Below are 15,177 nucleotides of genomic sequence, written 5' to 3'. Positions count from 1 at the left end.
GGTAAAAATGCTCCTACTAAAAATATTGTGACTTATTTATACAATACATAATTAACTGTCCAAATACCGATGGTAATCAATAAGCATCTTATAATTCCTATTTACATTTGTTTCAAAAGTTTCTTTCGTTTCATAAGGAAATAATAGATGCACGACACTTTTTGTTTTATATTATTCTATCGATTTATGTATGATCTATTTTGTAGTAATAGAACAAAACGAAAGAAACTTTTGAGACAGCCTAATGCATCTTGAAATTCATGAAAAGCTTCAACAAAATATTCATGGAAAGTTTCTGTAAGCGTCCGAGTACTTTCGTGAGCCGTTATATGTATAATAATTCGTTACAATGTTAGTGATAGCTTGGAAAGTGAACTATTTTTATTATACATCTTTTTACTTTCCATATTACGCTCATAGATACTTTAAAACGCCGCGATACTAACTCTTATCTATCATGTTTACGAATGCCTATAATTTGTGAAACCGCTTCTGATTTTACGGAAATTTTGCAGTTGCTTGATGAATGAAACAGATTTGTTAAGAGAATCACATGTTATAGATACCTGAACTGTGATTTATTTAATATATCTTTTCTGATTTGTTATCCTGCAACATTTCCATGTTTTACGAAGCTTTAAATTAAATTTCACAAGTTTATTTTCCTTAAGCTAAAGACGATGCTGGTGAAATATTTATTTCTGAAGTAAAAAGTAAAAATATAGCTTACATATTGCTTGTATTTAATCATGTATTACGATTAATCCTGTTGCGATACTCGTATATTTCAGTTAGGCTCTGGTTTTAGTAAACAAGAAAGATTTATAATATCTTAAGAAGATGTTTAGCATGAAATCATGCTAATAAGAAGTTTTTCATGTTTTTCTTCAGGCTTAAAATATTTTTCAATGTTGTGAAAAAATTGGGTTGAAAATGAATAAAAGGGTGCAACAGGGTATTTAAACAAACTAATATCTCTTATATGAATAAGTCGAGTGATATGCTGTAAATTATTTTCACAAAAAGACACCCATTTTTATTATTGTTTTCTAAACAAAATTCAATATGATTTGTTATACCTGTAATAGGAAGTTTCTTTAACTAACATTTAGTTATCGATCCTATTTTTATTGAAGTTTAACAATACTGTTCAATGTTAATAATTATTAATTTACAAGTGAAGGGTAATTCCAACGAAGAAAGATATCATTTGCAAACAAATAGTTTCAGATAAAATCAGCATTGGTACTGTAAATTTAAGATATTATAAATCTAATATGTATTGTATCGCAAAGCGGGATTCATGATGAAAAATTAAATATAAAAGTCCATGAAATTTTGCAAATTTAAGCATCTCAGTTGATACAGCTTTAATAAATGTGAACAAAAGTTTAGTCTATCTCTATATTTAAATAACGCATGATATTTAATTCTACAGTATAATTAAACAAAGATTCGAAGCTGAAAATTTCGAAATATAATTGAACAATATATCGTACAATAAATGTTATATGATGTTCTGTAAAGGAGAATTGCATTTTTATGAAGAGGATCAAAGATAAAGGAGATTTTTGTTGAACGATACGACCGTTTCGAAATTCCATTTTGATCTTGTGTATGTATAGTGTATCTCGTACAAAAGATATTACAACAAGCGTCCAGTCATAATGTGAAACATTAATCAAAATTTCTAATCTCGAGTGTTTCAAGCCCCAGAACTCATCTTAATAAATATAAGAAGGACAGATTAAATTCAATCTGATTTTTCTAATTTTCTCGTTAATAATTAAATATGAGCATCAATCAATCAATAGTTCATAATGCACGGTATAATGCGTATATAACATTCATCTGATTTCAATTAACTTACGTTTAAGCAAAATAATTATTCGAACTGGTTTATCATTCACATTATTACACATTTTAATTGTATATATATCTAGTACAACATAGAAAGGATGTTTTAGGATTATGAGTATTCCTTTAATTTTTAAGAAGAACAATAAGTATGCATAGTATTTCTTTTATCTCATATTCTAATTTCACCACATTGAATTTTCTAAAGAAAGATGATCTATTTATTTTAGATAACGCAAATCCTTTATTTTAGATATGCAAAGTCAAATATATTTTTGTCAATAAAGACACAAAAAATCTTAGATGTCTAAATGTCAGCTTTAAGAACAGTAGACTTGCCTGCCTTCAAACTTAAATGTCCTTTCCAGTAGTAAAACTTAAAATGACATTAACAACGGCAGTAATATTTACGCCTACAGATGGAGGATATTAGACTTCGATTAAAATACAAGTAGCTCAATAAATATGTGTCTAAGTACGATGGTTAAAGAATAACGATTCGTCATTCTTTATTCCAGCGCTTAATGCTATCCTTCTTTCAACAAATACAATCCTAGAACAATGCCGCTGAAGAGAAATGTTATGCGTGAATTTATTTGCCTTTGCGGGACGAAGGTTTATTAAATTATTAAATGAAAATATTAAATGAAAATGAATATGTATAATTGTGTGTATAAAAATTGATATATGTATGTATGTATAAAATATATATATGTATGTATATATATATGTCGGGTTGGCGTTAAGATTAGAGTTAGGGATAAGGGCGTGAAACGAATCCCTATTGGCGCTAGACGTGATCGTTATGCAATAGAGGAGATATTTACTAGTGCAAATATGACTATGATGGAATTGGACAAGTAATCGCGATAATTAGATACTCGAGAAGCAAATGACGATGATCCTAGGCTCAATAACGAATCCGCGGTCAACGGGATGACGAACTTTACCCTTCGTTAGCGTCTAAGTTACACTGTATGTTAGAGCAAGGGGCAATTATTACGTATACGAAAGACAGGTCGATTGCCGATGAGATCGCACTAGAGTGAGTGGCTCTCCGTCGCGGTGACGCTGTCGAAGAAATCTATGATGGGTGTGCCTAAGGGAACGAGATCTCGGAGTCGTCATCGACTCCAGTCGGAGGTTCGGTGCGCATATCGAGATGGTGTGTAATAGAGCCGACAAGTTAATAGGAGCCCTTAGGGGAATTCTACCCAACATCAACGGGCCGCCCAGCTTGGCTCGTAGGCTCTACTACAACGTGTGGGAGTCCATCGTAACTTACGGAGCACCGGTGTGGGCTAGAGCAGCGAATACCGATAAGAACAGGAAAAAGCTGAAACGAGCACAACGAACGGCCCTGTGCATAACAACGACGGCATACCGTACCGTCTCCCACGCGGCACTTTGCGTGTTGACCGGGAATCTCCCGATTTGCATAAGGATAAAGATGCTCGGAGAGACCTACGAGAGGAACAAGATCCATGGGTCCAGGATTGGCACGGATGACGGCAGCAAGCTGAAGGAGGAACTGGAGGCGATTCGCAAGAAGGCCCAAGAGGACTGTCAGAAGGAGTGGAACAACTACAAAAAGGAAAATATCACAAAGAAATTAATACCGAGTGCGCTGCTATTTACCAAAAAGAAGATGGACATCGATCACCACACCATGCAGCTGCTAACCGGGCATGGGAGCTTCGATGTCTATAGGAAAAGGATTGGCAGGGACAGCGACAGCAACTGTCTCGACTGTGGAGATTCGAACGACGATGCAGAGCACGCCCTCTTCGCGTGCCCGAAGTGGACGGACAGAAGGATCGAGCTGGAGAACGCTCTGGGCGGGAAGATAGACGTGGGCAATCTGATCGCCACGGTGACCGCCAAGGACGAGAGCTGGAATAAATTCAGGCAATTCTGCAAGACCGTCATGTGTCACAGGAGGGTGACAGCGAAGGCCTGGGAAGAGGCAAGGAGGAGAACGAGCGAAACAACAACTACGTGAAGCAATGAGGGCAAGAACACGAAACAACGAAAAACCGCAGAAGGAGACCAGTCCAGTATTCTGAACTGGCTGAGAGGACGACATGAGCAGTAACTGCCCGAAGAAGTAGATACAACGGGGCACGAAAGGACAACCCTGATGACTGCCGACAGGTTTTACCGGGGTTGTCTGCCCTCTAAGCGGAGGAAGAAGGAGGAGGGGTTTTTAGTGGGTATGGCAACGACAACCGACCGACTCCCACATAACCCAGTGATGCGGGTCACTGGGCATGCGTAATTGCATTTTCCGCTCCCCACGCAAAGAAAAAAGACACGAGATCATCGGATTCGCGGAGAAAAGTCTCCGTTCGAAGGGTGTGGGAAATTGACGTTGCTGTTAATTGGTCAATTTCCATGTTGGTGGTTAGAGAAAGATATTAGCTGTCCTTGGGAAAAGTTGCTAGCGGGAAGCGTCGTTCGTGGAAGGATAGATTTCTCTTATCTTCCCGTAGTTGGGGCACAGGCCATTTGTCTATTTGAGAGACTTTGTGTAATTGAAATTTAATATTCGTAGCGGGTCCTCGCCCAGCTAAACATATACTGCGAAGATGCGTTGGCATCTGGCAATCGTCTTACCCGAAGGACAAAGTCTGCGTGTGGCGAGCCACGGGACAGAAATCGTTGAAATGTTTACCGTCGTGCCCCGTCCCAAGTATTTTTTTTTTATGGAAAGCTATAGAGTTACTTCATGCCTTTGTTAGATAAAACGTTCATCCCTTGACCGCGACTACGTTCGGCGACCGGTTGTCGCCTCGAGCCCGAGCTCACTATCATAAATCTCAAATAAATACAGTCGGATCGAATGACAACAGTTTCTTAATACGGCTATGGTGAAATCTAAATTTCAATACTAGGGGTCTTCCCAAAGTTCCAAAGGGAACGTTCCGGTATTCTTTCATCTCCGACATATATATATATTATTATAATGACTTATTTTAATAATGACTTAATTTGTATAGTAAAAACAGCTAAAATCTCATGTAAGATTGTTGGGATGTTACGTGATATTTCTGTTGCATCATTGATTATCGTTATACTTTGAAAAATAATTAAGGAAGCGAACAATGCGTGGACGATTATGGCAGTTTTATTAATAAACGAACGTTTAGTAGAGAATATGGATTTATTGGATAAGTAAATGTTTCATTATATGTAACTGCTACATGCAGAATAATATGTTGTTACATGTATGAACTAAAGTTGATGTAATACTCATATTGTATTTATGGTTTCAAAGAATTAATAAAATCTGCTGAGATTCAAACGTATGCTCTCCCTTTTATTCTATGAGAATTAAACATTTAGAAGATTTTATGAAAATGCACTAAACAATCAGAAGCATCTGTTTCTCCTTTTCTTTTTCTTTTTTTTTTTTTTTTTTTTTTTTTAATATGTTGATTGCCACCCGATTTTTATACTTATTTTGACTTGGATAGATAGAATAAGCGTACCATACCAAGACATTTCATTCTTGCAAAATATTCTAGTCTATTTGCGTACGTGCTCATAATCTTGGCTGATAACCGCCATTCGCTATATACATCGTTGGTATCGACGTCAAAGGATTAACACAGACAAATACACAATCCATACAATCCGATTTGATTGATTTTAGATCTTGCATCAAACAGATCTCTATATAAAAAGATAATTTCTGATTCTAAACATTTGTATTACGTTCATCTAATTATTAGGATATTAGATATATTATAAAGGAAGATATTATGTATTAAATAATCTGCCTCTTCTTCCGCTTTGAAATCCTCTACAAACGCCATTTATAGTCGTTCAACTTTTCAGCTCACAGAAAAAAACATTACGCGTATTCCTAGCAATCGCCCAAAGACTCGAACGTGTGCTTCGATAAAGCTCGCTTAACTTTCATCGACACGTCGATAACTTTGCGTTCCAAGATGTTATTACGCCCTAGAATCCCTAACATAATTTTAGAACCAGAATTTCTGTGCAAAACAATTCCATCGCTTTGTCACGCTTAACGGCTCAATCATCGAAACATGTATCATTTTTTTTTTATTTTTATTTATTAGAATATTTACAATCAATTCTCGTTGAGAATTTTCAGTAACCTAGTTTGGCGTGATACAATGACATGGATTATAATAGTTTTATATTGTTGGTTCTGGTAGAAACTAAGGATTTAATCTAGAGGGTATTTTCTTTTTAGTCTGCCGATCTGGTCCGTCGTGTCCAGTAGTTGGGTGACTAGTGGGTTGTGGTGGTTGTTGACTCTTGTGTTATATCTGCTTCTGGACTTGTGTATTTCATCTTTGACTGTAGGTATCTTGAGGTCACGGTGGATTGTTTCGTTGGTAACATATCAGGGTGCATTTAATAGAGATCTTAGCGTTTTCGATTGGAAGCGTTGGAGTATTTCAATGTTGGAGTTACTTGCTGTTCCCCATAGTTGGATTCCGTAGGTCCAGACAGGTTTTATTACGGCCTCGTAGAGGGTTATTTTGTTTTGTATGTTTAGTTTGGAGCGTCGGCCCGTGAGCCAATAGAATTTTCTTAGTTTTTCCTTTAGTTGCTTTGTTTTTTCGGAGATATGTTTTTTCCAAGTTAGTCTCCTGTCCAGGGTCATGCCCAGGTATCTTACGGAGTCCTTGCTTGGGATTATTGCGTTGTTAATGGTGACCTGGGGGCAGGTTTGTCTTCTTCTTTGTTTGTCATCCCTCAATATCCCCACTACCCTGTAGGCGTACGTGACCGTTGTCACACTTCTAGGACATTCGGTGGAAGGACCGTTAGGATACAGATGACTCATTAGGCACTTCGGCGATATACATTGTCGCCAAGGCCGCCACATCTCTATCTCCATCATCGGTCCATCGGATTTGAAGTATGCCGGTCGTGACAAGAGCAAGGTCGTTCAAGATGAAATCCTCGGCCCTTGTTAAATCGTCTCGGTCGGGGTCGAACAATGCGTTCGCCAGCATCCTCGTTTCTCGGTGATTGCACATAAAGCTGCCATTACTAGAACTTCAGTGGGCGGTAAGCGCTGGTGCTTTTTTCAGTCTCGCGTTCGCGCTTACTCTTACGCACAGTTCGCCGCTGCACTCGCGTGCGTTTGCAGCTGCGTTCATCCGTCTATGTGGCTGCCAGTCGTAGCACGAAGCTCGTTCATCGCGTTTACTCCACTTTATCGTCGAAACCTTCTGTCCGGGGGTATCGCGATCGACCCGAGATCCGATCGATCGTCTTATCCTTCCGTCCTTTTCGCGAAAGTCGTTCGAATTTGTGTGACGCGCGCGTGGAAAATACTGGCGCGAATCTTCGAGTTAGTGAGAATCTTTGGCTCGAATTTAATGATTCGTTCGCGTGGGAATCGCACGGCGAGGCGTGCGATTGTCGCGATCGCTCTTATCGCTCGCTCCACTTACGTTCCGCTTCGTTCTACCGACTACTAGTTTGCTGCATTCCCGGTTACTTTACTAGTGGTGAATCGTTAATCGACGCGAGTTACCGCCGACGAGTTTGTTACGATACGCAAGTACAGTGGAAAAAGGAGTTTAGCGAAACAGTTTCGTAAAGCTAAACGATTGGACGAATCGAAAGGAATTGGAAGTCGTTCTAAGAATTCTGTTCGAAGACAGCTTTGAGAAGGCGAACGGCGATTGAAAAAAGAAGAAATTGAAAGACGTCGAAGGAAATCGAGAAACGTTCGAATTCAACGAGGCAGTTTCGTACGCCTAGAGAGGATGATCGAAGGAAATTGAGAAAGATTCGTCTGTAATTTAAGATTCTGTATCAATTTGGTATAAATAGGTCGAGCAAATATTCACGGTTAATCTTTTCGATAAAACACTACCTACAAAACCACTGCATTCTATGATTTCATTTCATCTCTGGTGTACCGTAGAATCGTTCCCTTTTCCATTATTTCGATCGATTAAACAACACCCTGTGTATTAAAACCAACGATTCACCTTCGTATTACTTCCGCGCGAGCTACGTGATAAAGCGCGAGACATTGAAAATGTTAGAACGCGAGAGTATCGTCGCATCCGCGTCTATATGACACGGCGTTTCGAACGCGTTACGAACCGGCGAAATGAAATGAGAATATCGGGTCTGCGAATTAGCTGCTTTCATCGCGATAACTACGTCTGCGAGTGAACGAGCATGCCTGGCAAGTTTTGGGTAGCCAGAAAATCCTATTGAAATTTCGATCAAAGCGCGCGAGACATGACGCGATCGAAACTTCCCAGTTTTCTCCTCGCCACGTGGCTGCTCGGCACGATCGCTACTAAGTCGCGAATGAGCGACTTTCTGCAAAGCTTGCAGGAGTACGAGATCGTTTACCCTCGAGTGATCCCGAATGAGAGCGCGCGGAACAGAAGATCGACCCACGAAGACCGAGAAACTTGGCGCGAGTATCTCCACTAAGAGCCGGTGTTCCTCGAGATCAGCAACTGGACCTTAAGGACCATGGCCAACGATCGATTGATACTGTCGTCGAATTTCACCGTGAATTGGGTGCGCCAGGGTAAAACCAAGTCCGAGCGACGTAACGCCAAGGCGAACTGCGATCTTCGACAAGGTAGCTTGGAAGGAGACGCGAGTTCCTTCGTCGTCGTGACGATATGCGAAGAAGAAGTGTACGCCTTGATGTTGATCGGGCAGAGATCGTTCTTCGTTCAGCCGCTGACGAATGGCCAGCATGTGATGTTTCAGCCGAAAAACGAAAAGTGGTGGTCGATCAGGAATAATTCGAGCTTCGTGTCTGTGAATCCGGAAAATCCTGCAGGTGAGAAGGATCGTTATCGCGATGGCTTTTCATCTTTCGTTAGACGGTTGGATGTAGGTGATTGGTTGATCGATTTACCGACTTCCTTGCCAATTATGTTATAAGCTTCTTACTTTGCGATCCGCCGTTAATTGCTTCTTCTATTCTAAAATTGACTCTGATCGTGATACTGTAAGAACTGATAGCGTCGATATGATAACACCATACATAGAGTATGAGAGTAATCGTAGTACAAACGAATATATATATATTCGGTTTAATAAATTTAATTTAATAAATTTAAACCGTCAAACAGGAAGGGCTTAATCTGCAGGCAAAAAGAAGAAAAAGAAATAATCATTTACAAAGCGAACGACCATTAGCTAATTCCAATTTGAAAATATAGCTAAAGTCAAAGTCATTTTGAACAAATGTTTCCTGTACGCGTTACCGTTTGGCATGGACGAACGTCTCGGACGTTGATGTCCGTACATTTATATATATATATGTCGGAGATGAAAGAGCACCGGAGCCTTCTCCTCGGAATTTTGGGAAGACACCTAGTACTGTAATTTAGATTTCACCATAGCCGTATTAAGAAAACCGTTGTCATTCGATCCGACTGTACTTATTCGAGATTTATGATAGTGAGCTCGGGCTCGAGGCGACAACCAGTCGCCGAACGTAGTCGCGGTCAAGGGGATGAACGTTTTGTTTAACCAAGGCAGGAAGTAACTCTATAACTCTCCTTAAAAGAAATGCTTGGGACAGGGTGCGATGGTAAATGTCTCAATGGTTTCTGTCCCGTGGCTCGCCACACGCAGACTATGCTTCGAGTAAGACGATTACCAGATGTTGATGTGTCTCCACAGTACATGTTCGGCTAGCCCGAGGACCCGCTATAAATCTTAAGATCTATTTAACGAAAGTCCTTCAAACCGACAAACAAAGGGCGGCCAGCACCCTTCCCCAACCATCAACATGGAAATTGACCAATTAACAGTAACTCCAATTTCCCTCACTTTCCGAATGAAGACTTTTCTCCACGAATCCGATGATCTCGTGCCCTTAGTCACACCCATCATAGTTTTCCTCGACAGCGTCACCGTGATGGAGAGACACACTTTCGTACGATTTGAACGACGATACAAGTAATTCTCCGGTACGTAGTGCTTGTTCTGTGGCGACCTGAATATAACTTAGACTTCCACGAAATATACACGTTCGACATCCCGTTGACCGTGGATTCGTTACCGGACGCGAGGCCATTGTCATAGCGCCGCGAGTATCTAACATTGTGATTAATTACCAACGCTGTAATACCACTCACTTGTGCCAATAAACTCTACCATTGTTACACCGCATCGATGGCCAATATCAACGAAGATTCATCGAACACCTCCACCCCCAATCCTATCGTCCAGCCGACATATATATATATGCATTTCTGATAATCATTTTCAACTCGCACAGGAAAGAAACATCACTGAGGCTACCGCGAATTAAATTCGCGTATCAAGTAACAGGATAGATACGATTCATACGAAGCTTTGCGTCGTTATTCGAGGTAGGAAAAGCTTTAGCAGTGATATCGAGAAAAGCGAAACTACGAAATCATCGCTGTCGTCGAGACAGAAATTGCTGCGAATATCGCGGAAAGCAGAGCGACGGTAAAGAGTATTACAGGAAAAAGTTGTTCGGAATATTAGCCTTGGCAAACATATTTCAAAGCCGTTGAATATGGCGAGATTGTCCGCTTTGTAAATATTTACCGAAAAACATGTCGTATGAAGCTGGGCAATAAACGCGTTTTTCCACAGTTACAAACAAGTATCGTACGTATGAAACAAGTAACGACGAATTTTCCATTTCACAGCACGCGACAATTGACCGTATTATCAGCGTTTCGTCAGAGTTTCAAGAACTGCGTTTTCTTTTCTGTATTTATGGTTTCGCAACTGTAAAACGGAAGGTTTATTCTGGAGATGCGAGTTCGCGTGAACAACTAGCGCAACGAGTAAAAACACGCGGTTTTTGCTACTCGATCGAATTGTTAGCAACTGTGTGTACGAGATCGTATTACTCCCATCGTTGATCGATGTCAGGCTTCTATCCGAGCACACGGACAACGTTCTCCAACGACCAATCAAACATACCAGATAATAATTTTTCATTGTATCATTATTGTAGCTATTAACGACACGGGCTTGTTGTCGCATGATAAAAAGCATGCAACTGCGCTGACACGATAATACAGCGAACTTTTGCACGCTGCGATGGAAAACGCGTCGTTACCTGTTTCGTACGAACGATACTCGTTTGTAATTCTGTAAAGAAACGTCCGTTGACGAACATTATATAAAATTCTTCCTTCTTCTTCTTCTTCTTCTTGTCTGTAAATCAACTCCTTACAATTTGGCGGTTTAAATTTGGCACACCCCGTATATACAGGATGCAACGGAACAACGTCTGAAAGCGAGAACAACGCGAATCCTTGTGGAAAAATGAAGAAAAAGTATAGGATAAAACGTTCTCATTTTCGATTTGGAGAATCGAGTCTGAAAATTTATCAAGTATACTCGAACTGTATCTGAATATCGGTTCGAATAATAAATTTATTTAATTATATAATTAATTTATTACAAAGGAAATACAATCTGGATGTGAATGTTAAATGGAAACAAATTTTGCTAAGTTGAAAATCGATCGTATCGTAATTACCACGACTCGTTGTTTACAGATTAAAAATCTGTTTTACGAATACGAGGAGCTATATATCTACTGTTATTAATCAATTTTTATGAAAAATTTCGTACGATGCGCGGATAAATTCTAATTTGATAAATTGTTGGAAACGTGGAAAATTGAATGCAATAAAATTACGTGGCACGGTTTACACGGTTGCAACTTTATGACCCACTTAGGTCAAGTAGCAATGAAATTTATTGCATATATCGGAAATTCAAGGCACGTAATTGGCAGTTTATAAACAAATTATTTGTTCTCTTAATTAAATTTCCCGCGTCGAAAGCTGTGAAACGTTTTTGTATCGAAATCGAAGAATCCAACATCGCGATCCTATGAATCGAAGAATGCGACGTAAATGTTCGAAGTATGGTTGAGAAACGATAGAAAATTCCAAGTGTTACGCTGTATTTCTCGTTCGATTTAAATCGAAATTTTAATGAGGAACAGCGCCGATTGATATTTAAAAGTGAAACGGTTAAGAGCAACGATACAGGTTTTGTTAAAAGCAATTGGTCTACTTACCTCGCTGTTTAAACGGGTTTGTTTGACGTTACTTTGATCAATTTCCATTGACACTTTTATAGATAGCATTCTTTTTTACGGATGGAAAGCCGTCTGATGGAAATTTGTCTGAAATGTCCGTCGTAAAATTGCATTTTCGCGGGCAACAGAAAACAATGGAATTTTGTACAAAAGCGCAATACTTTAATTAGCGCAAAATTCCATTTTCCCCGCTGGGAAATTGAATTTTCTATTAAAGCGTGATACGTTTAATCAGCGGTGGCGTAATTTCAACAAACTAACAACTGGAATATTGACTTGTCACAATTTTGTGACACCGTATATGTCGTTGATACGTTCCAGTCTGGTCGTATTTACAATTTCAGAAATTTTGCAACTATTTTTTCATTTTATCCGTAACGAGAATAGCGAAGATAAGACAGGCAAACGTGGTAAAACGTTGATAATTCGGTTACAGGGAAATCGAATAAATTTGAAGTTGAAGAAAGTAAGAGAAAGTCGAAACGAAGCAAACGCGATTCCTTAAGCCACGATGTTCAGGGATTTTATAATCTTTCCGGTGACGTCTTCGACGTGGAATACCCAGAAGCTGAGAAATTGATTCTGTACGATGAAAAAGACGATGTCTCCACAGAATACAACGATACAATAGTGGAAGAATTATCGATCGACGTAAATCCTGTTGAGAAATGCTCAGTTGGTATGACCGCTAGTTACTAAAAGGTTACTAGGGTTATGTTGGTACGACTCCTAACGACGCTCTTTTGCCATAGGAGTCGACCACGCCTTAATTGCTAAGACGCATTGGGAGAGTTTAGACGTTTGCTGTGTGATTTGGTGTTTTGTATAAGAGAGAAAATAAAAGGTGTGATAACCAATCCGAGTGGATCCGAGATTGATTATCAACCCCAACCTATATAAAATAACAAATCCCGAGGAAATTGGATACTTCTCTGGTCCTAAATGGCAAAGGAACAGATTATCAAGTAAGTCAAATATTTTTCCAAATGCCATTCTTGTACAATCGTTGCTTTTCTACTTACCACGTACAATATAGCGGTTAATAAATTAACGAATCATCGAATATTACTGAAAGAAAGAAATTGTACTGATATTCCAATCTATCGTGTACAAAAGTAATAATAACAGCATGTAATATAAGAATAGCTTATCTTCAGCCTTAAAAGGAACTCGGTTTACAATTATTCTCCCTATTGCGTTCCACTCTCGCTTCATCTTCTACACGTTCATCTATATTTCGCTGTTTTTAATTTATTTTATTATTCCCTGTCTATTACACATATGTATATTGTCCATTGCACGAATCTTTATCTATCTTGCCTAATTTAATGTAAAAAAATAGAAAAATAGAAAAATTTGCTGGAGGAATACGTTTACCAAAATTTGTCAAGAATTTTAAAGAAATTTGCAGGATGAAATTCACGGTGATACCGAATTGATATTTTTGAAATTATACTTTTGAAATAATTATTTATATCGTAATAATTATTCCACGAATACTTGCTCGTAGATATTAATTTATGCTTTTAATAATCATGCGTTTAAGCTATCAAGTCGAGTCGAGTAGACTTTCTAATTTCGTGGAAGATAAGTCGATTTCTAAGATAAGTCATTTCATAGAGAAAAGACCAGCTGCTAAGGATTCGCCGCCACGATGGCTAGAGCTTGGAATAGCTGCTGATTACTCCGTTTTCATGGAATTCGAGTACAGCAATATATCTTGGCTCTTTTAAACATCGTAAGTAATACCAAACGAAATTCTGTTATTATACTTAGATATAGAATACCTCCTCCTACATATGTACGCAAGCAACCGGGAAACATAGGGCAGAGTTATGCGTATCTCTGTATTTTCAAGGTACGCTACTTGCTTTCAAACATCTCGATCGTATATTCGGACGGAAGCTCTGTATTTTCTGTTTACACTGTTCAAAGCTTGCACGTATCTTTTAAAAAGTTCAGCGAATAATTTATCCGTAATGGAATTTTGTAATCGATTAATTTCAGCCATTCGGTAATTGGTTTTCCAATGCTGTTGAGATTAATAACGTACATTTCCTAAGATAAATATAACGAATAAAATTAATTTTTTAGGAAAATTATATAAGATACGATGTATTTACGAGAGTTTTGAATAATAATTTATTTGTAAGGCTGTAATACTGTTTTAACGCCTGTTACATTTTCGTACGTATTTTAATCCTAGGTCAGTGCAATTTACATGGACCCATCGCTCGAATCCAACATGATTCTAGTGATCGTACGAATGATTTTATACGCGGAAAAACGAGACGTTATGGTAAGCGATTTCCATTAAATTAAATCATTTAACTAAAGTAGTAACTATCTGAGATACGCCTATGCGAGTGTCAATTATTTTATTTTCTACTTATCTGTACAGTGTATGGTATATAAATTATATAGGTCAAAATATCTGCGCATGACGTTTTAGATCGATAAAATGCAACGAGTTCCATTTTGTTAAATTGGACAACCGTGAACGATCCCTTGGAAACAAATTTCCAAACAAACAATTTTCACGGATCATTGACAAACCTCGCATTTATCGTGTATCCGAAATATCTGTATAATCGACTATTAAACCTTTTTCATCTCTTAGGAATCTTAATTTAATGTTATAGACCTATGATAATATCATTGATATACGACACTTGCGATTCCTTTTACTTTTCTTTTTCTGCTATTCTTCTCTGCTGTCGAATCAACATTTCAACATTTTTCAGGAAGATTAAAATACTAATAGCGTTACAAGTTACATTTGATTACAATCAACAACACGATTACTTGCACTTATATTTATTATCATTGACGAATATTTATATATAGTATATAATGCATGATGTAATAATAAATATAATATATTCGTAATATTAGCTAGCTTTTATTAAGAAAATATTAAACGTTGTCGTAGGTCCGCCGTGGCGATGCCAGACGATCTCTCGAGAACGTGAACAAATGGAACAGAAAGATGCTGTCCTCGAAGGGCGTAAATCTCGATGTTGCTGTATGGTTGACGCGGTTAGATATAGGAGGTCCTTCCGGTTACGCACCTGTGTCAGGAGTATGCGATCCCGCGAGATCGTGCGCGTTAAATCGAGACGAAGGCTTGACCAGCGCCTTTATCATCGCTCACGAAGTAGCACACATGTGAGTGTCCCACATGTTGAGATATCGTTGGCAAACTGAAATATTTATAACTGGCCTGGGTATTTACGCAGAGA

General features: G+C 38.6%; 2 protein-coding genes across 2 annotated transcripts in view; one reads left to right on the top strand and one right to left on the bottom strand.

Annotated features, from left to right (window-relative positions):
- The window catches only part of LOC126926968 (uncharacterized), a 284,756-nt gene that overhangs the window by 97,187 nt on the left and 172,392 nt on the right, over positions 1-15,177 (bottom strand). Inside the window, exon 2 of the transcript XR_007715042.1 lies at positions 6,554-6,573. The gene's annotated coding sequence lies outside the window, so the exon portion shown is untranslated. The remainder of the gene's footprint in view (positions 1-6,553; positions 6,574-15,177) is intronic.
- Positions 1-15,177, top strand: part of LOC126926972 (A disintegrin and metalloproteinase with thrombospondin motifs 3-like) — a 270,090-nt gene that overhangs the window by 102,354 nt on the left and 152,559 nt on the right. The window contains exon 4 of the mRNA XM_050743277.1: positions 14,868-15,103. Within this exon, the coding sequence (XP_050599234.1) occupies positions 14,868-15,103 (236 nt within the window). The remainder of the gene's footprint in view (positions 1-14,867; positions 15,104-15,177) is intronic.

This window comes from Bombus affinis, unplaced genomic scaffold, assembly GCF_024516045.1.
Source record: "Bombus affinis isolate iyBomAffi1 unplaced genomic scaffold, iyBomAffi1.2 ctg00000068.1, whole genome shotgun sequence".
Taxonomy (NCBI): Eukaryota; Metazoa; Arthropoda; class Insecta; order Hymenoptera; family Apidae; genus Bombus; species Bombus affinis.
Note: the sequence above shows the minus strand (reverse complement) of the source record. Positions and strands in the feature narration are given on the sequence as shown.